Raw genomic sequence first — 26,201 nt, 5'->3', positions numbered from 1 at the left:
CTTTCAAGAATGCGACGCCCAATACTTTCGCCGACCATGGCGGTCTGCCTCGTTTTGACTTGTCTCGTGCATCGCGCTCGGGCACATATGGAGGTGAACCAATGCATTTGTCCTACTCTGTCACGCTTCGGCTGAACCTCGCTCGTCCTCTGTGACAGTTGCTACAGCCGTACGCAGTGTACTCGAAATCAGATCCTCAAACCCCCGAAGCCAACAAGGATTACTCCATGACGGCGCCATTGTCCGATTCAGGTTCAGACTATCCGGCGAAGAAGAGGTGCACATCCGAGATCCTGTCAGCGCTTTCGCCAGTTGCGACTCTAGTCAGCGGTGAAGATTTCGAATGGAAGCTCGGAGGGACCGCAACTCATACCGGCGGGAGCTGTCAAATCGGCATCACTTACGACAATTGCGCAACGATCGCGGTTATAGCATCGTACATTGGAGGATGTCCTCTCTCGATGCCGTACAAGTTCAAAGTACCCGATCTGCCTGGAGCGGACAAGGCGTTCTTCGTGTGGGCGTGGTCGAATCGCTCAGGGAATCGAGAGCTGTACCAAAACGTCGCCGTCGTGGCGGTCAAAGGCAGCGCGAGCGAGTTCAAGGGACCCACCATGTTCAGGGCAAACACGTTCGGAGGATCGTGTATCAACCCGGAAGGCACGGATGTCGTGTACCCTGCCCCAGGCGACCAAGTCTTTTACGGTGGCGACTACTCGGAATCGAGTCCTCCGGTGCGACCGCATGCAACTGCTTTGATCCTTGATCTCCCGCACTAACGAGGTCATTTACCGCACCCTATGTAGACTGCGGCGAAACTCGATTGTCCTGATTACGACAATTCGGCGATAGTCACCGTCAAGAACAGCGGTGGCGGTAGTGGTCCGTCGGAAGACGCGCCTGCTGGAGAAAGCACACCCAAATCTGATGCGAATTCACCCAAGTCCGACTCGAAGCCAACCGAGACCAAGACCGGTGGAGACAAGGGAGGAACCGCATCGTCCTCGTCGTCCTCGTCCGGCTCTTCTGGTAGCAGTGGAGGGGGAGGAGGGACTGGCAGTGCGAGCTCGACAAAGCCCGCTGCAACGCAGACTGCTACGTCTTCAACTGGAAGCGGAACTGACGACAACGCAGACGCTGGTAGCGGCTCGGGCGCCGAGGCAGCTTCCGTTTGTTCTTTCTTCTGTTGTTCAGCGAGACAGGTAACAGCGGCTGACGACAAACTTTTGTGCGCCATCTGTTCCAGTCCGCGAATGGTTCGAGTACCGGTTCGACTCCAACAACGTCTTCGACACTGTCGGACGCCAACAAGGCCAACTTTGCCAAATTCGCAATCGGTGGACTCGCACTTTTGATCGTTGCCGGGATCGTGATCTTCGTTCTGCGGCGGAAGGGCACGTCTGGCTCTCGTTGCACTAGTCCGGAAGATCCGAGCGACGATAGTGGTGAAAGTAGCGACGATTCGTATCGGGACGAGAAGCCCAGCCATCGGCATTCTCGTAGACACGGTCACCATTGATAGGAGGACTCCATCCTTGACGAAATCGAGTTGCATATTATTGTAGAGGGTCCGACCGGGCAACCAGGATCGTATCCAACGCTTGGCCTTTCTTCGTTCTCGCATCCTCCAAGTGCAACATTGTCTATTTAGGAGGTGTGCAACGCCTGACTCGAGTGAGCGGCCGCTCGATCCGTGCTTGCCAGAGTTGCCTGAATATTTTCCGGTTGCGAGCTGCTTGAGGTTCGGGAACCTGGATGCTGAACAAGGCCTCGTATCAAGCCTACATAGATTCGCTGTTAGCATTTCGAGGGGCGAGAGGAGGCCACCTATAATTCCTCGCGCAGAGCGATCAAAATCTCTCCTGCCAAACAGCCTCCCGCCTCTACTCCCACGCCTCCAAGATGTCTGCCCCTGCCCAAACCGAAGTCCCTACCTTCAAGCTTGTCCTCGGTGAGCGCGCCCTTCGACCCAAGCAGCCCCTGCGCAGTGTAGGTCAAACAAGTTTGCTGACCTGCTCCTAACCCCTCTGCAAATCGCTCTTCCCCCTCGCCACCGCGTCACTCCTGGACTCTGCCGAACCACACGAACATTTCTTCCATCCTGGACTGTGCCTTCACTCGCGAACGTGACCTCTGTCGCGCCTCGTACCGCCTACGTCAACTCATCCAACCTTTCTCGCTCCGTCTCGTCTTTGGCCGATCTCAGTCGGTGACGGAGGAACGGGAAAGACCACCTTCGTCAAGCGTGTACGTCCTCCTTGCTCATCTCCTCTTCGACACGTGCGCGAGACTAACCCTCGTCGCCTGCACAGCACTTGACCGTGAGTTCGATGACGCGAATCCGAAAATCCGCATCGTTCCGTGCGGACTGCTGATGCAATTGCACATGCCCGTCTGATCTCTAGGGAGAGTTCGAGAAGAAGTACATCGGTGAGTCGCACGCGCGCCAGACGAGGCGATCACTTGAATTTTGAAACACGATCTCTGACAGTCTCATCCTGCGTCGATAGCCACTCTCGGTGTCGAGGTTCACCCCCTCACCTTCCACACCAACTTCGGTACCATCTGCTTCAACGTCTGGGACACCGCAGGACAAGAGAAGTTCGGTGGTCTCCGTGACGGTTACTACATCCAGGTGAGAAACTTGTCCCGTGGATCTGCTTCAGCCAAATCAGTGCTCGTTCGATTAATCCCTCTCAATCGTATTGTCATCAGGGACAATGCGGTATCATCATGTTCGATGTCACCTCCAAGATCACCTACAAGAACGTGCCCAACTGGCACCGTGACCTCGAGCGTGTCTGCGAGAACATCCCCATCGTCCTCTGCGGAAACAAGGTTGACGTCAAGGTACGTTTTCATCGCGCGCGCTACGATCACGCGAATTATCACGTCGTCTAACCTCGCAAATGTGATGGCCTTTTATCCCTCGCCAATAGGAGCGAAAAGTCAAGACCGGAGCTGTCACCTTCCACCGCAAGAAGAACCTCCAGTACTTCGAGATCTCGGCCAAGTCGAACTACAACTTCGAGCGACCTTTCCTCTGGCTCGCCCGCAAGCTCGTCGGAAACGCCAACCTCGAATTCGTTGCCGCCCCTGCCCTTGCTCCCCCTGAGGTCCAAGTCGACTCGAACCTCATGGCCCAATACCAGGCCGAGCTCGACAAGGCCGCTGCCGCTCCTCTTCCCGATGAGGGTGCGTTCTTTCTCTGCCTCCTCCCGTCTAATTGACCGAGCTGACCTTCTCCTCCCCTCCTTCCAGACGACGCCGACCTCTAAAATGGCTACTACCAAAAGCGAGCATAGACTTCCCCTGCTCGTGTAAATGTGCCGTCTGCGTTCTCGTTTTCGTTTTTTTTCTGGCCCTATTTTGCTGTTTACATTACCCCACCCCCCTTGACTCCCCTACTACACCCGTTCCTCCTGACGACACATTGTTTGCCCGACCGCCGAGTTGCTCTGCACTTTGCATCTCTGCTCACCCTTCTCGCGGTCTGTCTACTCGTGTTCATCTCTTTTGCCCTCTCTCTCTTTCTTTCTTTCACCGACCGTCCAACCAATACCAGAGCCACCGCATTTAACGAAACCTGTCTTGGTCCGGTGTGCGTTGGTCGTCATTGAGAAAACCTACTGAACCCATGCGCGAGAATCAAATGAAAGTGGTGGCCCACACAAATAATCAATCAGTGACAAACATCGTCGCGTGCAGCGTCCGTATCTCCAGCAGCTCGCTCACTCGCCATCACGGCTCGAGCATTCGCGGCAGCTCCAGCGATACGCGAGTCTAGAGCTCGACCCTCACAGCGTTCCACCGGCAGGGAAGGATGGCAACGATCGAATCTCTCCGGAAGCGAAAGGACGACATTGTCGCACAGTACCATGACAACGCCGAACTAGTGCAACACGTACAACGTACTGCGATTGCCGAACTCGTGCCGGATCTCAAAGAGGAACTCGACCTCGACGAAGCGGGAGTCGCGGCGGCTACCAAGATTCTTCAGGACCGGGGTTCGTCTCTCACTTGCCATACAACCGCGTTTTGTATCAAAGAAAACCAGCGCTGAGACAGTTGTCTGTCGGAATCTAGTGACCGTGTTCCGGTTCTGTCGGAGGGCACGCTTCTCGACGAACGCAGCGCTCAAACTCCTTCACGCGACTCTTGCCTGGCGCGCTTCTTCGTCCTTGCGCACGTTGACTCCAACCTCGATCCCGTCCGAATACCTGACGAGTCCACTGTTCTTCTTTCATCCTGATTTGATCGATCGCTTTGGTCGACCGTGCGCGATCCTCAACCTACGCTATGTCCAGCGCACGCAAGATGGCAAGCTCGATGCGCTCAAAGATCTGTCCAAGCTCGGTTGGGAGATTGGACGCAGGTGGTTGTCAGACCTGACTCGACAGAAGAAAGGTCATGATCCGACGTTGCAAATGGTCGTCATTGTCGATCTCGACCAAGCGGGAATGTCGAACCTGGTGAGGCCCAGATCGTTCCCTCGCGCGGATCACCTGAGTTCTACCGAATTCTTACTGACCCACAAAGCTACTGCAGGAAATGGAGCTGCTGCCGTTCTTCATGGATTTGCTCAAGAGTCATTTCCCTGGCATGATTGGCGCGAGTACGTGATCTTCTCCCGTGATTCCTTCGCGCTGATCGGCCATTGATGCGGCCGGATGCTCCAGTCTTTGTGCTCAATTACGGATGGGCGTATGCCGGCATGTGGCAGCTTGCGAAAAGAGTGCTGCCCAACACGGCGCTCGAGCGCATCTTGTTTCCGAACAAACAGGAGCTGCTCGAATTCTTTGACGAAGATCACCTACTAGTCGGTTGGTCAGCATCCCCTACAGCTGAAGCGAGCACGCTCGGGATTGACGCAAAAGTGCATTGACCAGAGCATGGAGGCAAAGTTCAATACGAGTACACGCCCTCGAACCCGATCCTCGAAAGATACGGACAATTTGAACCGGAATCGCGCACTCCATCACGCTCGCCGTCAACGAACGTCTCGTCAGCGTCACTCAGAAGCGATGTGTTTCAGGCTGGCGGAGAAACGAATCGATCATCGGCTCCTACACTTTCACGCAGAACCAGCAGTCTCACAATGACAAGCACGAACCAGCCGCAGACGCGAACGCAGACGAGCTCGTCATGGTTCACTCGATGGACTCGAGGACCGAACAAGATCGAAACGGAAGCAGGCACGGGCGCACTCCGGAGAGTGCGAAGTTTCGCAGAGTTGCAAGCAAGACTTGAAGAGACTCAGCGCGAGCTCGACAGCGAGGACTCTATTGACTCGGATGAATCAGACGGGGACGAAGGAGGAGATTTACAGAGCGAGGCAGCGGAAGGAGGTACGGGAGAGTCGGGATATCCCTCGACGTCTCATTCGAGGAGGAGCTCGAGGTTCTCTTCAAGGGCGACCTCGAGGGCAACCTCGAGAGACACTTCGCCGGCTCGCAGACGAGGCCTCGAGCCGCTGTCGACGACAGATGCCGCATTGTCTGAACATGCCATGCAGAGAATGGTCGGTCCTGTTTCTCCCACCTCCTCTACAAAAAAGCTTATGCCCCTTGCATTGTAGTCGCCCTACAACGCCTCGAATCCACATTTCGGATACCCCGCAGTGATCCCTTCGTCTCGGTTTGATCCGTCCGGTATCCCTCGACCACATCATCAACGAAGACGCAAGCGAGATCTGTTGCGCACGCTCACCTACCTCGCTGCACTTCGTTTCCTCGCTCTGCATCGCGCGATCCGCTATCGGCTCTCGCTCTTGTTTGCAACCCTGTTCAAGCTCACAGGTCTTGGGCTCCTGAGACCGGCAAGACTCGACGGGCAACCTTTGATTTACGAGAAAGTCAAGGAACTCGAGAAACGCGGCATGAAGGTGCATTGGGACGTCGAAAGCCCCGGTTCGGCCCGACCGCCGACGGCAACAGCAACCTCGAATCGGACGGCGTACCCATACGTCGACCCGTTCTATCTGTACTTTGCGATCGTGTTTGTCCTCGTGCGCACCCCGAACCGTCGAGACAAGCTCAAACGCCTTTTGAAGGTTTCGGTGGTCGACGTGCCTCGTCAAGGCCTGCAAGAGGCACGAGCGATCGCCTTGAGGTTACTCGTCGGCAAGGACAAGGCCAATTTGCTGTTGAAGGAGATCAAGACGGTGTCATCGAATTCACATGTTTGACATTTTTTTTCCAACATTCCCTGCGGGATGTTTTGTCGATGCATACCGTCGCATTGCACTGTTGTAATACACGAGGATCCGTGTCTGAGCCATTCGTGCGTTTTTGGTCAGTGCCGGTGAAATGTTTTGCGCAGTTTGACGTCGAAGGTCTGAGGTCTCGATCACTGATCGTTTCAGCCGACTTCACCGACGTTTCTGCACACTCTCGACACATCTGGCACCACGCCCACTCAGCATCATCTCGCTCTACCAAGCGAGCGCAAAAACTGTCTATCGAAACGCGCGTGCGCGGAGAGGGAGAGAACGTCGTTCAACAATCTCGTCTCCACGCCTCGTGGCTCAATGGCATCTGTACTCTCGCCACCCCTGGTACCGACTCCACTGTCAAAAACACGACCCCGGTCTCACACCCTGTCAACGGGCTCGGTTGCGACTCGAGGTGGAGGACCCGCAGCGAGTCCATCGTTTACGCGTTCGTACCAACAACCCGTCGGCACTGGGTCCCTACGCCGGCAAGTCGAGCATAAGTCTGGGCATGGCAGGAGTCGCTCTCAAGGAGACGTGGCGAGCACGACCGAGATTGGCAAGGGCAAGCGCAGAGCAGTGTTTTGTGATGTTGTCCTAGACGAACTGGACCTGAACGAGGCGGGTGAATGTGTCTATCCACCGGGTAAGCATGTTTCCTTATCTCCTGGGCAAACTTCATGGGAATCTCTCCAAGATAATTGACCTCGAATCCGAATTTCCGATACACAGTTGCGGGTGCTTTCGTCAATTCACTAGGCACTGCGATCACGTTACCAGACTCGGACGCGACAGAACAGTCTCCAATCAGACCAATGACTCCAGGCAAACCGCCGAAAGTCGACCTCGATCGCGTACGGCAGAACTTGCACGAACTGTGGTTGACCGAGGAGAGTTACCTGCGCAAGATCAAGAGTCTGCTACGGGTAGGTACCCTTTGCGCACTCTGAGCTGGTCTCTGGCACGCCATACCATACTGAATCCAATGGATCTTGCGGATCGATAGGATTACGCCATTCCTTTGCGCACGTTCTCTCGCAAACGTGAGACCGCCATCATCCCTCAATTCGAAGCGACACATCTCTTCATCAACATTGAGCAGCTCGTGCCCATCGCCGAAGCCTTCGAACGGGACTTGAGGATGGTTGATGAGGAGATGCGACGCGACAGGTCGAGACTACCGAGCGGGTTCGGCGAAACGATCCTCGCGCATGTTCGTTCCTTCATCCTTCTTTCCCAACTCGATATAGGAATCTCACTCCTCTAGATGCTGATCACAGGTCGAAAAAATGGAACCCTTCAAAAAATGGCTCGCGAGCGTCGGGTCCTCCGAAGCGATTCGGCGGGATCTCGAGCAGCGCAACTCGTCCTTTCGAGAATTCATCGAGCGAACGCAAGTGCATAGTCGAGAGACGGCGCAGACCACGGGAGGCTTTAAAGAATTCCTCGCAGAACCGTTTCAACGTGTATCGAGGTATCGCCTTATGATTGATCGTGAGTTGCCCTCTTCAGCGTCAATTCGCTCGACGCAGTGTAGATATTGACATTCACCTTGAACATGTGCGTCAGCGATCATACACCATATTCCTCAAAACAGCAAGGACGTCGAGCCGCTCCAGCTTGCGGCCAGCATTTTGACCGATATCTGCAGTATGAAGGTCGACGACGAAACACGGAGAGCGGCGATCTTTTGGAGTCTCAAAGAAACGATCGATGGGTTCCCGGTGAGTCAGCAGCGGTGTCCTTTTTTCCTCATATGCGTAAGCTGACTCGAAAGACAGGACGCAATGATGTCGCACGACCGTCAATTCGTGGACTGCATCGACGTCGACGAGATCATCGAGATCGCAGACTCGCGCCCAACAGTTCTTCGCTGCACGCTCTTCCTGTTCTCGGATCTAGTCCTGATCGCGAAACGGCCATCAGGCGACAAGGCGGGCAAGATGCTTGCCGGACTCGACGACGTCGACAAATTGCTCGACCTGTTCCAAACGTCCCATCTCTCTGCCTCTCAAGCAAACTTGCTGGGTTCGCCAAAGAAACTTCGGCGCGGCGTGTTCGGATTCCGAGGGCTTGTCGACATCTCGACCATCACAGCGGTCGACCTGGGACCGTCCGAGTTCGGGCTCGTCTTCGAGCATCCTCCGACGGATCAATCTGAACGGTGGTGTGATCGTCCGGCGCGAAAATATGTCGTTGCGAACACGGTCCAATCGGATGTCAAACGGGCGGAAAAGGAAGTTTGGCTCAATCGTTTCGGTGAAACAGTTCTGCATGGCAAATTGAGGGTTGGGGCCAAGCTCGCGATGCGCAGCAAGCGCATCTGGGAGGACGGAGTGGTGGCGAGCGATTCGACCGAGATTTACTGGTCGGTATGGGATCGCAAAACTTGGGACACATTGCAAGGCTCGCAGAAAGTAGGTACAAGCTCCACGTCATCGCGAACCTGGTTCGGCGCTCATGACCATGCTTTCTCACAGGGAAAACTCGCTCTACACCTTGACGAGATCGGCAGCTCGACAGTTCTCAGTCGAGACCGATCAAGTCGGCCCCATACCGTCGCTCACGCAGTGTTCCTGCGGGATGGAGGTTGCAGGTATGCTTTCTCGTCCTCGGACAAGCCTTTGCCTGTTCTGAACTGAAATTTCGCGAGCCTCCTGATTCACAGATTCGAGGTCGTTTCGAATGACTCGTCCTCGAACTCTGCCGAGACGATCAAAATTGACCGCATCGCGCCCGCTGTCGCAGCAGTCGGTATCAGCTTTGGGCTTTACACGTTCCCCTCTCTGCGACCTCAACCTGCCAGTGCCGTTCGCTCTCGTTCGCGACCACGATCAGGATTGCTCGGCGCCGCACTCGACGTCTTCGGTGGAGGAGCTGGACTTCGAAGGGGAAATTCGGTCACAAGCAAGGGTTCGAGCGCGGCGACTACAACGATCATGACACCGAACCTTTCGGCATCGATGTCCCCCCGTCATGGTTCTCCCTTCACATCGCTATCACCACGACCGGCCTCAATCTCGGCAGCTATCGCGGTTGCGGAACCTTCCAAGCGTCCTATCTCGAAGAAATCGGCACCCGATCTATTCAGGCGAGCTTCAGACTCGTCGAATGCTGGGGTTGATGCCAGAACGCTGGAGTCTGCACTGTCCAAGGACTATGGTGAGTCCCCATGGAAGGGATTGAGACTGGACATCTGTCGAGACTGACAATCTATCCGGTAGATCTCGTAGACGATGATGATCGCAATATGCGCCAAATACGCTCGCTCTCGCTTCCGCCACCAGCCCATGCCCCGCTGGAATCGACATCGCCGTCGTCGGAGCGCGTCACAACGCCTCGGGCGCAGTCTCCTGTCAACCGTCGTATCGAGGCAGCTGTGAACGCCGATGCCTCGTTCGATCTCGACTCGACGATGGACGCCTCGTTCGAACCCGACTGGCCGCAAGCATTCGAGCTCGAGGCGCCTGCGACATCACCCATGGCCTACCGACCGCAAGCATCAGGGTCGACACGGCGACGTATGATCGGACCGAGAGAGATGCGCTCGACAGCAAGTCTCCTCGGAAGCGAGGGAGGCGGAAGACTTGACCTATTCGATTCTCCGCAACCCTTGCCGTTTGCGATGCAAGACTCGCCGAGTCCGCGCCGGCAATCGATTCCGGCACCTAGCGCCTTGCCCACCTCGACAGTCACCGGAGACTTTGCGCCTACGTCGCCCGTCAGTGCGCCGAGTCGAGAGGAATCACCTTCGTTGTCGAACTCCACCTCGAAACGCTCTCGACCGATCGTCGAAGCTTCTCCCCGTCCGACGCCACGCAAGAAAGTCGCGGCAATCGGAGAAGGGACACCCGGACCTCGTGCTCCATCCGCCCTCAGCCAGACCCTGTTCCCGGCGAGCCGCGTATCCTCGGGGTCGAAAGAGAAGCGAATCCCGTCAGGATCCCAGATCAAGATCCGAAGTCGGAGAGTGACAAGCAATTCTTCAACGATCAGAGGGCCACCGACTCCGCCAAAGAAAGAGTCGGTTCCAGACGTTTTCTCTGATCCAGCCGAGGAGTTTGAGGTCGTGAAGCCCGACATAACGATGGTTGAGGTGAGTCGCCGCAGCAGGAGTTAAATGTTGCTGGTTCTGATTCGATGCGGTTGCTTCATAGGATCAGACATCACCGTTCGCTCAATTGAAAAGCCACGTGAACGAGCTACGCCTCAAAATCGCACGTGAAGTGGCAAACAAGGAGAACAGCCGAATAACTTCGCCGACAAGTCTGTCTCGTTCGCCGCATACTCGGAATGTCTTCGTGAGTCTCGTCTGCCTGACGAGGGGAATCGCCTGAAAGTATGCCATCTCAACTGATCTAATCTCCATCTCGATTGTGCTGCAGGCCAAGTCAATCGTGGGCGAGATCACAGCCCCCTCGACATTCGCGGATGGCCGCAGCAAAGCACACAGCGTCGATGCCCAAGTCCTGGCCAAATGGATCCGGACATTGGACGACCTCGTTAGCTCTTGCGAATCGATCAACCCCTCTCCTCCCATTTCCCCAACCGGAGATGTCGGTACAGGACCGTCGGCGATCGAAGTTGAGATGCTCGAGCAGGAGAGGGATTTGATCGCAGCCGAACTGGCCGCGCTCAAGGAGGAAGTCGTTTTGGTTCGTCCCTTGTTCCGTGTTTCCGCCTCCATGCAATGCTTGGTATTGATGACTACTCTGCTGTTGGCGCTTGCAGCTCGTCGACCAGGAAATGGCGCTCAAGCGGGCTCTCGAGGCGAAAGATAGCGAGAATGTCAAGCTCTTACACATTTACAACGATATGGCTCAGGAAGCCGATGCACTCTTGACAGAGTTTAACGCGGCGCTCGAAAGCGGCAAGTCTGTGCAAAACAGCGCGTGCCTACTGGGCAAGTCGAGTTGGATGCTGATACTGCTCGCATTCAAACCCTAGTTACGCAAGCGGCTCAAGCTGAACCGACCGCCACGGGAGAGTACATCGACTTGACGAACGATCTCCAGACTGCGGTTCAGAAACGCTTCGCCGTCGAACGCGAGTTCCGCGAGTACAAACGCAAGGTGCAAATCGAGCTGAACGAAAAAACGAGATTGGAGCAGATCTTGAAGAACCATGGAATCGCGTTCTGATCCAGATCAGTTCCGAAAGTCTCCTTCTTCCTCTGTGAAACTGTCTATCCCTCTCTTCCGTTGTATGGAATCGATGTGTTGCGATGTTGCTGTATTTTATTGAAATCACTCAACTTTTGACAAAAGGTTAGTGAGACCCTCTCCATGATTGCATTTGCGATGCGCCACAGACGTCGAGGGCGTATTCACGCAGGCTATACGTTGCCCGAACGAAAACGCGTCGCACGGGACTCAGAAAGTCGAGTGATAATTCCCGAGCGCGCGTGACATTTGACGTTCCTCTCATTATTCGCGTTCGTTCTCATTCGACTCGCATGAGCAAGCCCACGCCTTTGACGCATGCACAAGACCTCAACATTCCGCCACGGGCTACTCGAGTGACGCGTTCGACCTCACAACTGCAGAAAGAGGTCGTACCGACTTCCGAAGATCACGAGATGGGCGACGATCCTGCGACGACAGTGGCCCCATTCGAAGCGCAAGCTTCTCGAGAAGGACTTGGAAGCTCGGCGTCGCGTGCAATCCTCGCGAATGACGACAAAGACGCGGTCGACCCTACCCGCGACGAGCAAGGTCAATCTGGGTTGGAATCGCACGAAACTGCAGCAGACTCGCTCGAAGGTCGAATCAACTGGACCGAGGACGGCAATGGGTCGATCGCGTTCCTCGGTCCAAGTCATTCGGAACACAGCGGCAACGAGATGCAGGACGAGGAGGAAGAGCACGATGACGAACAAGAGCTCGACGACGACGATGAACAGCTCGAAGACGACGAAGATGGCGACGACGAGTCTGACGGGTCTGATCGAGACGACGACCGCAGTGACACGGAACTCGCACAGATCGAGCTTGAATTGAAACAACTGGAAGAGAATGTACCCCAAATCAAGGGCAAATACAAGCTGGTCGACCGGTTGGGCGAAGGTGCGCTCTCCTTCCCGACCTAACCACGGTTCATGTCTCATGTTGTTCGTCCGAGGTGCAGGCACGTTCTCGTCGGTGTACAAGGCAATCGACGCTCAGCATTCGACATTCGACAATCGCGAATGGACACCGGTGGAACGGAAACCGGGCAAAGTCTATGTCGCCTTGAAGCGTATCTACGTGACGAGCAGTCCAGTGCGAATTCATAACGAGCTCGAGATCCTGCTCGCTCTACGGTGCGTCTACTCTGAAGTTCGGGTCTCTTAGAGTCTCGGAGCCTGAACTCGCACATGACACCGGCGCAGAGGAGAGCCAAATATCGCTTATCTCGTTGATGCGATCCGGCACGAGGATCAAGTTTTGGCGGTGATGCCGTACAATCGACACCAAGACTTCAGAGTAAGCTTGCGCTTTGACCCCGTCATTGGGCCCACTGGAAATTGCTAATGGCGCGCACACTTCTGTAGTCGTACTATCGGACTGCGACTCTCCCGATGCTTCGATCCTACTTCTCTTGTCTCTTCAAAGCACTCGCGGCAACGCACCAGCTTCAGGTCATCCATCGCGACGTCAAACCTGCCAACTTCCTATACGATACGACCACAGGCCAGGGCGTGCTGTGTGATTACGGGCTCGCGCAGAGGATTGGAGGCGACGAGTTTTTCGAGTGGCGCAGCGAGTGCCTGCATTCGCTGCCGGGACCGAGTTGGGGAGGCAGGGCGGGAAGACGTCGAGCGCAACGCCAGGTGGAGCAGGACACATCAAGGCCGCCGGGTATGGCCTCCGGCCTGCACGGCGCGCGCATGGCGAGGCCATTCAGCTTGTGGGAACAGACGACCCAGCAGGACGCGGACTACTACGAACTCGGAAAGCAGTTTTCATTGGATTTTCAAAGCGGCAAGGCGTCGTACCGGGATTTCAAGAAGCACACGGCGAAGGCGCCCTGGTCAGTCCCGCCAGGATGGGTCGATGACATTGAGGGGCGGATGAAAGAACGGCAAGCGTTCTACCGAGGATGGCGGCCGGCAAAACCAGGCAGCAGTATGGCTGGCAACCAACGAGTAGGATATCTCAGGGAAGATCGCAGGTCCGTCTGGAATTGCTATTACGCTACTTCTCCGACCTGTCCGAAGCGCTGATCATGCTTCCTTTGCAGACCAAGCGTGCGAGCGAACCGAGCGGGGACAAGGGGTTTCCGAGCTCCCGAAGTGCTGCTCAAATGTCCTGATCAGACGGTCGGTAAGATTGAATTATCTTTCGCTGTCTCTACTGTCGACTAGACTGCAGTCGCACTAAGCAGTATCGTCATTCCAGCGCTCGACATCTGGTCTGCGGGGATCATTCTCCTGTGTTTCTTGACTCGACGCTTTCCCTTCTTCAACTCGAACGATGATACGGAGGCGCTCGCTGAGATCGCCGCGATCTTTGGCAAAAGCAAGATGGAGCGCTGCGCCGCTCTTCACAGTCAGTCCCTCCCGCCACTTCTCTTGAAGGCTCTCCAGCTGCATCTTGACCACTGTGGTTCCCGATCAACAGACCGCACATTCTTGACCAATATTCCTGATCTCGAGAAGCCGCCGCACGCTACGCTTCATGATCTCGTTGCGTCGTTGAACTACAACATCATTGCCGAGAACATGCCTGCGGATCCCCACAAAGACTGGTATGCATCCAGCGAATTATACCTGTGCATCGATCTCCTTAAACGCTGTCTCGAGTACGTCGTCCTCGTCATTCTCTGCATCCACTAACCTACATTAATTCACGCTAATTTTCTGAACTTGTCTGCAACCTTGTGTCTGTCAAGGCTCGACTTGACGAAACGCTGGACCGCTGAAGAATGCCTCGAACACCCTTTCTTCGAGGGTCTCTACGATATCGGGTCCGGTCGGACCAGTTGGCGACACCATGAAGAGTGAACTCAAAAACTCTCCCTTTTTTGCGCACTCATCGATTTCTCTCTCTCGCTCTCGCCTTCTACACTCCTTTTGCCTGATCGTTCTGTATTCCGTGTTATCGCCCCCTCTCTCCATGTGCCCCTGTCCGCGCGCTCGCTCTCTCTCTCTCTTTCGCGTTCTGTTCTTCCTCACTGTTTCCTTCCTCACTGTGTCTTTGTTCTGACCCTACCAATGCAGGTTATCTATTGTTTTGCCTCTCGATCCTCTCGCATGTCATGCTCGCCTTCGTCCCTCAGTCTTGCAAGGATTTACCCGCTATTGCTACTCGCCGTGTCTCTCGCTCCTAATGGTAACCGGAAATTCAACGAGCTCTCTCCTTTTCAAGATTCTTCGGTTCTTGTAGTAAGACGTTGTTTTTTTCCCATGAGACAGAAGAGGATTGCAAGAGAGAGAGTGTGTGTGCGAGTTGAGAGAAAAGGAAGAAAGAAACACCGCGCGCGCGCAAGAGGTGAGGCTTATAAGGGCAAAAGGAAGCAAGAAAGAAAAACCAAGAGAGGGGAACATATCACATATAAAAGAGCAGAGCAGAGCGCGCGGAGTGGAAGAAAGGAAAGAGAAGGAGGGGTAACGTGAGGGGGGAATACCATGTTCTAAAGACGGACCCGGATAGAAAGGAGGAAGGAAAAGAGCTGGCATGGACAGGCGGGAAGAGATCGTCTCATGAACGCGAGTGAGCCGAACGGTAACGCTGTCCTGTCATGTTATTTTTGCGAGAATTGTCGGATATGAGACGTTTACGATCGGTAGAGAGATCGCTTGATGACCTTGACAATGGTAGGGGTATCGGGGAAGGCAAGGTCCTCGAGGGTCTTGGCGTACTGTGTGATGGCGCGAGGACAAGGGATGATACATTAGAGACAGGACGAGAGAGATTGCGCGAAAAAGCACAGCGGAACTTACAGGGGTAGGAAGATCAGCACCAGTGACTCGCTCGACAGGGGCGTCGAGGTAGTCGAAAGCCTCCGACTCGACAATCTGAGCGCAGATCTCAGATCCAACACCGAACGCGGGGAAACCACCCTCAACAGTCACCAATCTGGAGTCAACGTGCAACAATGTTAGTCATCTTGTGCTGTAGGAACACGTGCAAATATCGATAGGAAGCAATCGTACCGGTTAGTCTTCTTGACCGACTCCTTGATGGTCTCGATGTCGAGAGGACGAATACTCCTCATGTTGACAACCTCGACATCGATGCCCTCCTTGGCAAGGATCTCAGCCGCCTCGAGGGCGAGTCCGACCATTCGCGAGTGTCCAACAACGGTGACGTCCTTTCCTTGACGCTCAATCTTGGCCTTGCCGATGGGAAGGATGAAGTCGGTCGATTGGGCCTCCTTCGAGACAGTGAACGATTGACCGTAAAGGATCTCGTTCTCGAGCACGACAACGGGGTTGGGGTCCCGGATGGCGGCCTAGACAAGACAAGTCGAGGATCGAACGGGTCAGTCTCGCTCCCGGCGATAGCTATTCAAGGGTTGCTCACCTTGAGGAGACCACGGCAGTCCTCAGCCGAGTAGGGGGAGACGACCTTGAGACCGGGGATTTGACCGTACCACGCTGTTCGGGTACAAGAATCGCATCAGTCGCGAAATCCTAGAGTACAAGAAAGCGTGATTCAGACTAACAGGCGTAGTCTTGCGAGTGTTGGGCACCGACACCAGCGGCAGCTCCGTTGGGACCACGGAAGACGACCGGGCAAGGGACGTTACTAAGTGAAAATCGGGATCAGCCTCTCGAAATCACATCTCCGAGAATCCAAAATGCTAGTACTCACCCTCCAGACATGTAGTAGGTCTTTCCGGCAGAGTTGACGATCTGGTCGATAGCCTATGTTGCGGAATCACGCTGCGTTAGCTGGGTCGATCATTCGGGAAAATGGGGCCCAAACGTGACTCGCCTGCATGGCAAAGTTGAAAGTCATGAACTCGCAGACTGGTCGGAGACCGGCAAAAGCAGCTCCGACGGCGATACCGGTGAAACCGGCCTCGGTGATAGCTGTACGTGAGAGAGGAAAATTCGAAAGAACCGTCAAAGTCCGCAAGACGTTTGGAAGGATGCGCCAGGAGACCACGCACGGGTGTCGATGACACGCTTCTCGCCGAATTTGTCGAGGAGGCCCTTGGTGACCTTGTAGGCTCCGTTGTACTGGGCGACTTCCTCACCGAGAACGAAGACGGTCTCGTCTCGGATCATCTCCTCCTCCATGGCCGAGTTGAGCGCTTCACGTCCGGTCATCTGTACAAGAGCCGAAGCGCGTCAGCCTTGTAATCATCGAACCGCGGTCTGAATCGTTGTGGTCGGTTGTGGAGCAGCGGTTGCTAGTGGTCGATGAGTCTCGTCTGCCCAATCGATTCTCGATGTGCGGCTCGACGCGTCGATTCCAAAGATCCGTGCTGATCTGCACAGATATTGTCCACCGACACAAGTGCCTTTTATCCATAGTCACAGGCATCGATCCTCGGGAATTCGAGATCGCAGTTCAACCTCGGTCCACGCGTATGCTGTGATCGAGCGCTTTCCTCGAGTGTAAAGCTCCACCAACCACAGGACAACTTTCTGCACCGCCTGGACGAGCTTGACAGAAGCCGTTCGTCGCGGGTTGATCGATTCGTCGACGAAGGTTGTTTTGCAGAAAACTCACCTGGATGCTGCCATCGTTGCTCTCGGTGCTAGCACTGCGTTGAGCACCCGAAGACGAACCGACGGCGGTGGCACGGGTGGCGTTGAGCGCGGCAGCGAGGGTCGCGCGCTTGTTGGCGGTCTGGAGGGCGAGTGCCGACTTGGACGCGGAACTGAGGCGCGCGAGCGGGGCGGCGACAGGCGAGGCGCGCTGGCACGAGACGACGGGGCGAACAGCACGGGAGAACATGGTTCAGGAGTGGCGCGGGGGACGAGGGGGAGAGGAGGGCAGGCCAAGGTCGACTTGAGTGCGAGATCAGGACTTCTTCCCCCAACGTCTCGCGAGATCTGCGCGGCTTTCTCGCTCGCTCAATCTGCCTCGCTCTGCTTGTGCTAATGACAGTCACTCTATCTCGGTGCTCCTTCTGGATCGCGCTTTAGTTCCGTGGGGCTGAAGCTCCGACACGACGCGGTGGAAATGTGCATGTCATTTCGCGCGTCCGGTGTCGAAGTCGACAGTTTCGCGGACAGCAACTGCGACCGCGCATTCTAGATCTTTTCAACGTGTCGAGACTCGCATGCGTCCGAGTGTGACGAAATATTGTAAGCGAGAAGCTGAGTCCAATTGCGCTCTGTGCGCTTTGAGCGTCTAGGTTTAAAGGATCACGTCTTGCGAACGCCTACCCTGTTCTGTATGCTATCCGACGCAGTGTCCAAGTGCTGGAGCGACAATGAGAACCCCGAGCTGGGTCGTGTCAGGTTGCGTTACCCACGAGGTCCGAACGCACGATATCAGCTCCTTGTGCAACCGTCGTCTATTCATCTTGGGTTGTCCGCCCATGATCGTACGACGTCTCCTTCGATCTCGAAACAACACGATCTCGAGACAACACGCTTAATGGACGAGTATTCAGATCCGAGGAGCATCGCCAGGCAAGTTCGCCCTTTCCGCTTTGGACAGAATGTCCTGCGAATTCGCGACCTCTTTCGACGTCTCATCAGGCTGTTTCCTCGGGTCAACGAGCTGACAAGAACACAGCATGCGAACGAATCTTGAGATCTCTTCACGAGTAAATGCTACGATCGTGCATCGAGGTCCGACTATCGTATTCCATCTCCGCGTCAACGTTTCTCTCTCGCAATCCATACCTTCCTGTGCGGCAGGCATGCTCGAGACAGAGATGGATGGAGGAAGAGTCTCGTACATCTCGGCCTTGTCACGCTCGGTTCTGTCGGCAAGTTTGAATGAAGCGAATTAGAGCACACAGGGTTCCCATCTCAAGCATGTCAAGCTTGATCCCAGCAACATGTTCCAAGCTCAGTTGGGTCCACCTTGCTCGGTTGAGTCATTATACACGCTGTATCCTCTTTGAGCTCGCTCGAATATCCTTGAGAAGTATTAAGCTCAAGGTTGTGCACGGAGTGGCTGTTGAGCTACTGAAGTCGAAACCGGTCAGACTGTCGATTACTGTAACTGTTTTGGTATAGTTGCACAAACACACGTCAAGGCCAATACTCAAATTCAGCCTCTTGAAGACCTGATGGCTGCAGATACCAATTCCAAACGAAAGCGGCCACATTAATCTCGCTGAACCCGCTCCAGACACCGACCAAATGGCGCGACTAATCTATATCTTTGCAGTGTAGGGGTCGTCGAGAATTCTATCTATGCTAGTGAAACGGAATCATGGTTTATGTACGTGGGAGTATATACTTGTAGGTTCTATGATGTTCCGATGTTTCGTTTACTCTTCCTTGTTGGTCAAGACGTAACGGTAGCGAGCCTGAACACCGCAAAAACAAAAGAACAAAATCAGCACAAGTTGAAAATTTCGTGGCGAGACCACCGAGACAACGTACCTTTCCAGCGTGCATGTCTTGGAGGGTCTCGGTAGCACGCGACATGGGTCGAACCTCGATCCAAGGGCGAACGTTCTTGTCGACGGCGAGTTTGAAAAGTTCGTCGAGCTCGACAGTTCCTCCGATCAAGGATCCGGCGAGCGAGACACCCTTGCCGACGAGAGCGTGTCCGTACATGGCAGGGAGCTTCTCCTCGGGGAGACCACAGAGCACAAGAGCTCCCTCGGGACGAAGGAGCTTGAAGAAGAGCGCCTCGATCGGGAGATCGTTGTTGTTGGCAGTGCAGACGATCAGGTCGAACTTGCGCGCCCACTTCTTGGCGGTCTCGGCAATGTCCTTGTACACGATGAAGTGGTCAGGGTTGACACCGAGCTTCTCGGCATCGGGCACCTTGCGGTCCGAGTGCGAGAGGGCGTAGGTTTCGGCCCCGAGCGCGTTCGAGATTTGGAGACCCAAGTGTCCGAGTCCTCCAACTCCAACAATTCCGACCTAGATAGCGCGGGAATCGACGTCTGTCAGCGACCCGGAGGAATTGCGTGCGCAGCATTTGGAAAGGGATGACTCACCTTCTTTCCGGGACCAGCGTGGAAACGACGGAGGGGGGAGTAGACGGTGACACCAGCGCAGCAGAGAGGCGCAGCTTCTTCATCGCTGATGCCCTCGGGAATGGGGATAGCAAAGCGACCCTTGGCGCGCATGTAGTTGGCGTAACCTCCTTGGGCGATCGAACCATCCTCCCACTTGCCTTGGTAAGTACCGAGCATGCCTGTCGAGAATAGCAGTGAGTACTTGAGCATCGCTCGATGTCAAGGTACTGTGTGAAAGGATGGCTCACCCGTCTCGCAGTATTGCTCACGACCCTCCTTGCAGAGGTCGCATTCACCGCACGAGCCAGCTTGCGCGCCGAAACCAACACGCTGTCCGACCTCGCGGCCGGAAGTCTTTCCAGCGCGAACGACGGTTCCAATCACCTCGTGACCGGCGATGCAAGGGTACGAAGTGGGCGCAGGCCATCTGTGGAAGTCCTATTCGAGGTCAGCTTCCTTGTTGCGACCATGATCGCGAAGAGTTGACAAGCGATGATCGCGATTGCAATCGCGGGAAGGTGAGGGGAGACTTGCCCGTTGTTGATCGTGTGGATGCACGATCCGCAGATCGAGGTGCAGTGGATCTTGATGTCGACATCATCCTATTCCGGCCGGGGTAAACATGCGAGGAGATCAGACATCGGACATTGAGATGCGATCGCGGTAGCGATAACTTCTCGTCAACTCACCTCGGACCACTTCTTGGGGGTGTCTGCAGGTGCAAACAGTGTTCAGGTCAGTATCTGATGCCGCTCTAGATGGAAGCTAGAGGGGAGCGCACAACTCCACTGTTCGACCTCGAGCTTCTTTCCCTTCTCCTCGTTCATGGCGGCGTAGCCGGTGAATTGTTCAGGGATTTGAGCAGACATGATGTTTTGCTAGCGAGTGTTGGGGAGAGTGAAAGAGAGAGAGAGAGTTGGCGGTGTGAAAGTTTGTACCAGGAAGCTTTCGAGAAAATGGTTGGTCATCTCCGAAGAATTGTCGCACGCGCGTCACACCGAATGACAAGTCCGAGTCCGAGTCACCCCGCACGCGACATGTGGACTACTGTAAAGTTTCCCGCGCATCCCCCTTACAGTACAGTACATTTGTAAGCAGTACAGTAAGCAAAAACCTCACATCCTATGATAAGCTCTTTTCGCAGTAGGCCGCGGAGTCAATGGGTCGGAACTTATGGTAGAAATGAGCCGGCGCTGTGATGGATTTTACAAAAACAAAAAACAAGTTGGTGGTGAGGACATCAAAATTCAGGGTTATCGTATTCCAGCTATGGTTACTTGCAGCCTTCACGAGGTGGCAGCATGTTTGGCATCAAATTCCGCCTTCTCCTTCTCGTAGCGAGCCTTGTCCTGAGCGTACAATTCCTCGAAGCGCTGCGAGTTCGAGTCTCAGCGCCGAGTTCACGTTCCCGAACCGAGGAGAGAAAACCCGAAAAACGCACCTTCTTCTCGGACTCGGGCAGAGCGCGCCATGCCGCTGCCAGAAGTTTGCTCTGCTCGATCACGCGGGTTTCTCCCTGCAGAACCTCCGAGTCGGGACCCAGTTTGTGTTGCTCGTTCAAGAAACTGTGAACACGCAGCGAGGCAGGTCAGGACCTCGGGTTCTGGCATCAAGGTCGACAGAGAAAGAGGGATCGCACAGGAAGTAAGCGGTTCTTGGTCGTTTCGGTTCGCCGTCCATCTTGAGGTTGTGCTTCCGGCTCAGTCCGAGTTTGCGTCGGTTCGCTCGCACGACGTTCTCCTCCCGGATCATCTCGGGCGTGAGGGTCTTTTTCCACGCTTCGAGAATTGCAGGGTATGCCGCGCGTTGCTCGTCGGCGCGGTGTTGCAGTTCAGCTTTCGAGGCAGAGCCGAGGGTCGCGTACTCGGCTCCGGCGCTCTTGGCGAGCTCGGTCACGGACGCGAGTTTCTCTCCAGGTCCGAGGTTGCGTTTGTGTTCCTGTAGGACCCGCCATGACCAGCTGGTCCAGGGATGGAGGAACGAGCGCCGAACTCACAGCAATGTATTCGGTCAGGAAGATGCCCCATGAGTTGGTCGGGGCCTTGGGCGGTCGGAGGACAGAGACCGTCTTGGGCTTGTTCTCTGTTTGTTTCGACATTTGGTCAGTTTCAGCACGGGCTGCTTTCCCCGATCTGTAATCGACGTACCCTTGGCCTTGGCTGCAAACAGTAACACGTATGAGTTTCATCGTGCTCGTGAGAGAGAGGTAGAGAGAGGAACTGACCCAGCTTGGCCTTCTCGCGTGCGAGTTTCGCCTTTGCCTTGTCCTTCTCCTGTGCGGCCTTGTCCTTGGCCTTCTGAGCCTTGAGCTTCTCGCGCTCCTTGAGGAGCCTGGCCTTCTCCTTGTCCTTGCGCGCTCGCTCCTTCTCCCGCTCCTTCTTGGCGTGTTCGCGCTCTTTCGCGGCCTGGGCCCTCGCCTTCTTGGCGGCTTCCTTCTCGGCCTTGCCTCCTTGTCCCGATCCGGCGGACGCAGCAAGGGCGTCGGCGAGGGGAGACGAAGTGGAGAGGAGGCGGGTCGAGGGCGTGGCGAGCACTGCGGCCGTACGAGCGGCGAGCGCGTGCGGGACGACCGTTGGCCGGATCGAGCGCGCAATGAGTGGGACTGGCAGACGTGCGAGAGACATGTCGGGCAGCGAAGTGGAGAGAGAGAGAGAGATCGAGGTGCCGTGTTGATCGCACACGCGCCGCGACCATTGTTGTCGCCAACTCGCTCTCCCGACGAGGATCCTCGGCACGTACAGCTCAGCCTATTCAACGCGTCGTACGTTGACCTTCGCCGGAGTGAAAGACCAAGTACGTGTCGCGTCTCGTACACGGTCTACGCATCGTCGCTCAACTTGACGCGTTTGTCGTGCAGTGCCCGTGCCAGACCACAGAGCGCCTGGCAAGGCTTCTGACCTTATCAAGCGCTTCCAAGCCGCAATCGAGACTTCAGGAGAGTCACCTCTCCAAGTCACGTCTTCGTTCGCCTCTCCCGCACGGCCTCGGCTCTCGACTGCCTCGGTCCTGCCCGCCACGCAATCGTCACCGAGACAGGACAGTCAGCGAGACGAGACGCGTGCGGAGAGCGATACGCTGTTCCGCAGTGCAGGTCTCAAAGAACCGCCAAAGCATGCTGCCGATCAGCCTCGAAATCCCACCGCCCTGGAGGCATTTCCCGACTTGCAGCCAGCACCGACTCAAGCACAAGCCGATACCCTCGCGTCAAACAACGCTCAATCCGATGCGCTCGAGCAAAGTCGCTCTCGGTCCCCGTCGATTGCGGTCACCCGGCCTTCGGTTGACGTGCCACCCTCCGCGGACGCCGTGCCCGGCTCGACCGATATCCTCGCGCCTCGGTCGCCATCACCTGAACCTGCACCTTCATCGCCGAATGAATCGCGACCCTCGTCTCGCGCGGCGGAATCGATTGTCGATGCTCGACCACGTGGCAAGGAAGGACTCTCGCGGCCAACGTCTCCCTCTGCGAGCTCGACACACCTGAGCTCGCCTCCAGTCCGAGACGACGATTCCCCTCCGGCCTCGAAATCGAGTTCTCCGGAACCGCGTGCTCGAACCGATGTGACATCATCGCCCGCTCTCGATCAAATACCTTCTAGCGAACCTGCTCCTTCACTCCGCCGTCAATCTGCGTTGGGAACTCCAGCCGGACCAGCAACGAAACGAGCAGCTACTGCGACACCCTTGAAGGCCGGTGCATCGAAACCTGTCACCTCGACAAGCACAACAAAGCAACCTAGCTCCTCCAGCACTACCCCTCAACGCCGAACCTCGACTTCCCCAACTCTTGCTCGCAACCGTTCGAGTCCGACTCAAACTCGATCTACCCCAAATCGCACTTCGTCCACTTCTTCAACGAGCGCTTCTACTCCTTCAACTTCTCCACCTCGTACCCGTTCCCTCACATCTCCAACTGCATCTTCACTCGCGAAAACTAAACCGAAAATCATCACAACGCCCTCGACTTCTCCAACTCACGCTCGCAACTCTTCACCAATTTTGACCGCTCGAACTTCTCCCAGGATCCCCAGTTCAACTCGCATGTCACCTACAAACTCGAGAAGTGGGGGACCAAGTCACGGCACTGCGAGTCCCGACACGAGTCGCAATCCACGTCAAACTGGTTCTGCTTCTTCGAGTCCAGCTCTGAGAGGAACTTCGTTCGAAACTTTGAATCGAAAAGGAGACTCGAGTCCTCCAACACCACCAAGTTCACAACCTGCAGCAAATGTCCGTAAAATTGCTAAGAAGGGAAGGATCGGATTGGCAGGAGCTCCCGTCAATTCAAACCCTCAACCTCTCAAGGGCGAAGATGAACCTCGATCGAGATCGGGTTCAGATGCACAGCAAACAGTAGATGAAACAGTCGAATCTCGAGAAGAACCTGATTCGAGCAACAAGACGACGGAACAGGAAGACATTCAGGTCTTTAAAGGATTTGGAGCCGATAGACCGCACGGCAGGATCCCAATCCCGATGGACACGGTGATTGATCCCGAAACGGGCGAGTCGAAACTCGTCGCGAAACAACCTTGAAATACCCTTTTTTTCGTCAGAAAAGAAATAGAAATCAGGAACCAGTCTTCTCTGCTTTTTTTTGGATCTTCGGTTGCGCCCCTTTCATGACCATGTGTACAGCTCTCTCTTTGTCGATACAATTGAATCACCGTGTCTTTGTCCCTTGACTCTCGACCAAAATCATTTCGCCAACTCGGGATCTATAGAGAAGAACGTTTCGAAACCTCGTTTAGTTCGCCAGGTGTTCAGATTTTTGGTCATGTCTACAACTTGGAAGATCTGTTGTGAGGACTTTCAGCAACTGCTTGTACGACGAGTCGAGTCACGTCTTGTGCGAGTCCCCAACTTTGTTGATACCCAGCAGGTCCAACTCCGTAGCAATGTACGATTGTTCCCTTTCTCTCAACATCACGAGTTTGAGACGAGACTCGAATCGGAGAATCGGCGACGATTGGATCTTGACGAGTTCCAAGCTGAATCGTTTGAGTTTCGAGTCGAGGTCCGGTCGATCTCGAAGGTCTCAATCCAACGTTGTGTCGAAGGATGTGAATACCTGATACTTGACCGTTCGAAGAGATCGAAGGTTCAAGTCGGAGACAGTGTGCGAGAATCCTCGTTGCTGTTGCGGTCGAGACGGAAGTGTCCCAATCGTCCACCTGAAAGGGGAAATCGAGACAAGTGTCAATCGTTCAAAGCTTTCGAATAGAGCATAGAAGAAAAGAGAAAGAGAGAAAGAGAGAGCGAAGAGAGCATTGGAAACGCACGCCGTAAGAACCTCCGCAAATGACTTCGCCTCCGGGTCTCGGAATGACGTACGCGGCAGAAGTCGGGTCTAGTGATCAAAGGAGTCTATCTGTCTGTGGTCGCTTCCGAAGATTCGGGAAAGGGAGGTGTGCGCACCCGAGGTGTCCATCGTACACCGGACACAGTCAGATTTGATCAAGACGGTCTGTCCTCGGATCGGTTGAACCCTGTCGTCTTCAACCCCGGCGATACTCTTGGCACCTTTCGAGCACACGAAAATCACAGTCAGGATGAAGGCAATCCTCGGAACCGGTAGGAAAGAACCCTCTAGTTTACCTAGCCCGGTCGCATTGACGACAATGTCGACGCGTCCGAAGCAGTCGAACGCCTCGTCGATCGATTTGACGTATCTGCGCTCGATCGTGACTCCGTTCGAGCGGAGCTGGTGGGCCAAGTGTTGACAGTATTTGGGTGCGTGAACCGAAAGCGTATCGAACTCGACTCCGACCGAGTTCGGTGGACACTCGGAAGGTTCGAGTCGACGATACTATGCCCAGAACATGAAGGGTGGTTTCAGCTCGCGGTCTTTGGACAGCGACGCGAAGTTCGAGGACGGGAGGCAGGTTTACGTTGGGCGCAAACGAGCTGTACCAGTGACCGAGCAGATCGGATTCCTTCTGAGCGAATCTGCGAGTGCCTTTGAGCTCGAGTGCGAGTCCAGACGGGATCAGCTGGGACAATTTCTTGCTGTTCGCCGAACAGGATTCTCGAGCGTCAGGGTCTGAGCGTGCAGGAAAGGGGGAGTGGCAAAGGGACGAGGGTGGCAGCGGCTGACTAGGTCTCGGTTTCCCACTTGGCTTCTCGAGGACCGTCCTCGAGGCTCTTGAAGGGGCAAATGTTGGCGCCGGCCCACGGCGATGCGAACGCGGTCGAGTCGGTGTCTTCGGGCAAATCTCGTGCGACAATGTGCACGACAAAGCCGTTCTCGACGAGAGCGAGTGCACAGGTGAGACCAACGACTAAGAGCAGGCGAACGCACGTCTGTCAGGTCAAAGTTACTCCCTGATCGCAGCGATAAGCGCCCGAGGTGGGGGGTCCCGATTGACCAGATGGAAGGGGATTCGCCCCGGAAGGGAACGAGAGCAGCAGAACTTACCGCCAGCACCGAGCACGATCACTTTCTGACCAGACATGTTTGAAGAGAGCGGATCGTGAACAAACAAGTCGAGGCAAGCTGATTTCTGGTTGACTCTCGCACGCGTGACCCGATCAACACGATGGCACTACCCAATCTGCGCAACATTGTGAGTCACAGCGTTGACACTTTGACTCGCCTGTCCACTCCAATCCCTGACTCGTGTGTTGCGATCAGTTTGCGAGTTTCCGCTCGCCGCTCGAAGAACGCGAGTACTCGCGCACCGCGTTCTTCAAATTCCTAGGTTGGGTCATGGTCACGATGACCATGAGCTTGATCGCGACCAAGAACAAACGCAACCTGTCTCTCCTCGGGTGAACGCAGTGAGTTGATTCATCTCGTTCTCGAGCGGACGAGGCGCATTGCTGGAGGCGGGGACGTCCACCACGGGATGAGTCATACGAACCAGAACGGATATCGGACTACTATCTATCCTCACCACTT

The 26,201-nt window shown here is 55.3% G+C and overlaps 10 protein-coding genes across 10 annotated transcripts; 6 read left to right on the top strand and 4 right to left on the bottom strand.

The window, feature by feature from the left end:
• Positions 1-87: 87 nt before the first annotated feature.
• JCM15063_000093 (uncharacterized protein) lies at positions 88-1,519 on the top strand (the record flags this gene model as incomplete). The annotated part of the gene is made up of 4 exons (XM_076679262.1): positions 88-93; positions 159-734; positions 807-1,169; positions 1,247-1,519. 4 exons carry the CDS (start codon positions 88-90, stop codon positions 1,517-1,519), a joined length of 1,218 nt encoding a protein of 405 aa, XP_076533571.1.
• Positions 1,520-1,902: 383 nt separating this feature from the next.
• Positions 1,903-3,278, top strand: JCM15063_000092 (Ran family GTP-binding nuclear protein; the record flags this gene model as incomplete). Its single annotated transcript, XM_076679261.1, has 8 exons — positions 1,903-1,951; positions 2,207-2,247; positions 2,313-2,321; positions 2,406-2,430; positions 2,511-2,635; positions 2,716-2,850; positions 2,940-3,195; positions 3,262-3,278. The coding sequence occupies 8 exons, from the start codon at positions 1,903-1,905 to the stop codon at positions 3,276-3,278; spliced, it is 657 nt and encodes a 218-aa protein (XP_076533570.1).
• Positions 3,279-3,823: 545 nt separating this feature from the next.
• JCM15063_000091 (SEC14 family lipid-binding protein) lies at positions 3,824-6,187 on the top strand (the record flags this gene model as incomplete). Its single annotated transcript, XM_076679260.1, has 6 exons — positions 3,824-4,007; positions 4,087-4,472; positions 4,549-4,615; positions 4,680-4,823; positions 4,890-5,521; positions 5,579-6,187. The coding sequence occupies 6 exons, from the start codon at positions 3,824-3,826 to the stop codon at positions 6,185-6,187; spliced, it is 2,022 nt and encodes a 673-aa protein (XP_076533569.1).
• Positions 6,188-6,529: 342 nt separating this feature from the next.
• JCM15063_000090 (uncharacterized protein) lies at positions 6,530-11,352 on the top strand (the record flags this gene model as incomplete). Its single annotated transcript, XM_076679259.1, has 13 exons — positions 6,530-6,857; positions 6,944-7,137; positions 7,218-7,424; positions 7,492-7,705; positions 7,781-7,935; positions 7,993-8,628; positions 8,692-8,807; positions 8,880-9,373; positions 9,445-10,307; positions 10,369-10,512; positions 10,597-10,866; positions 10,943-11,081; positions 11,159-11,352. 13 exons carry the CDS (start codon positions 6,530-6,532, stop codon positions 11,350-11,352), a joined length of 3,954 nt encoding a protein of 1,317 aa, XP_076533568.1.
• Positions 11,353-11,666: 314 nt separating this feature from the next.
• On the top strand, positions 11,667-14,195 carry CDC7 (serine/threonine protein kinase CDC7; the record flags this gene model as incomplete). Its single annotated transcript, XM_076679258.1, has 8 exons — positions 11,667-12,276; positions 12,338-12,512; positions 12,582-12,675; positions 12,744-13,363; positions 13,433-13,515; positions 13,591-13,740; positions 13,813-13,993; positions 14,084-14,195. 8 exons carry the CDS (start codon positions 11,667-11,669, stop codon positions 14,193-14,195), a joined length of 2,025 nt encoding a protein of 674 aa, XP_076533567.1.
• Positions 14,196-14,968: 773 nt separating this feature from the next.
• PDB1 (pyruvate dehydrogenase (acetyl-transferring) subunit E1 beta) lies at positions 14,969-17,103 on the bottom strand (the record flags this gene model as incomplete). Its single annotated transcript, XM_076679257.1, has 9 exons — positions 14,969-15,052; positions 15,135-15,270; positions 15,348-15,646; positions 15,718-15,791; positions 15,860-15,942; positions 16,009-16,061; positions 16,132-16,229; positions 16,310-16,469; positions 16,876-17,103. The coding sequence occupies 9 exons, from the start codon at positions 17,101-17,103 to the stop codon at positions 14,969-14,971; spliced, it is 1,215 nt and encodes a 404-aa protein (XP_076533566.1).
• Positions 17,104-18,598: 1,495 nt separating this feature from the next.
• Positions 18,599-20,169, bottom strand: JCM15063_000087 (NAD(P)-dependent alcohol dehydrogenase; the record flags this gene model as incomplete). The annotated part of the gene is made up of 7 exons (XM_076679256.1): positions 18,599-18,637; positions 18,714-19,202; positions 19,280-19,479; positions 19,549-19,727; positions 19,835-19,902; positions 19,990-20,012; positions 20,082-20,169. The coding sequence occupies 7 exons, from the start codon at positions 20,167-20,169 to the stop codon at positions 18,599-18,601; spliced, it is 1,086 nt and encodes a 361-aa protein (XP_076533565.1).
• Positions 20,170-20,586: 417 nt separating this feature from the next.
• Positions 20,587-21,924, bottom strand: JCM15063_000086 (uncharacterized protein; the record flags this gene model as incomplete). Its single annotated transcript, XM_076679255.1, has 6 exons — positions 20,587-20,673; positions 20,742-20,865; positions 20,940-21,238; positions 21,297-21,382; positions 21,448-21,459; positions 21,525-21,924. 6 exons carry the CDS (start codon positions 21,922-21,924, stop codon positions 20,587-20,589), a joined length of 1,008 nt encoding a protein of 335 aa, XP_076533564.1.
• A 488-nt stretch (positions 21,925-22,412) lies between these two features.
• JCM15063_000085 (uncharacterized protein) lies at positions 22,413-23,836 on the top strand (the record flags this gene model as incomplete). Its single annotated transcript, XM_076679254.1, has 2 exons — positions 22,413-22,554; positions 22,797-23,836. The coding sequence occupies 2 exons, from the start codon at positions 22,413-22,415 to the stop codon at positions 23,834-23,836; spliced, it is 1,182 nt and encodes a 393-aa protein (XP_076533563.1).
• Positions 23,837-24,081: 245 nt separating this feature from the next.
• Positions 24,082-25,755, bottom strand: JCM15063_000084 (FAD-dependent oxidoreductase; the record flags this gene model as incomplete). The annotated part of the gene is made up of 7 exons (XM_076679253.1): positions 24,082-24,474; positions 24,583-24,650; positions 24,719-24,823; positions 24,899-25,109; positions 25,192-25,309; positions 25,398-25,581; positions 25,719-25,755. The coding sequence occupies 7 exons, from the start codon at positions 25,753-25,755 to the stop codon at positions 24,082-24,084; spliced, it is 1,116 nt and encodes a 371-aa protein (XP_076533562.1).
• Positions 25,756-26,201: the final 446 nt, after the last annotated feature.

The sequence above is a fragment of the Sporobolomyces koalae genome, assembly GCF_050403365.1.
Source record: "Sporobolomyces koalae JCM15063 DNA, S_koalae_JCM15063T_v1_ctg21, whole genome shotgun sequence".
In the NCBI taxonomy this organism is placed as follows: Eukaryota; Fungi; Basidiomycota; class Microbotryomycetes; order Sporidiobolales; family Sporidiobolaceae; genus Sporobolomyces; species Sporobolomyces koalae.
This window is presented reverse-complemented; position numbering and strand designations above follow the sequence as displayed.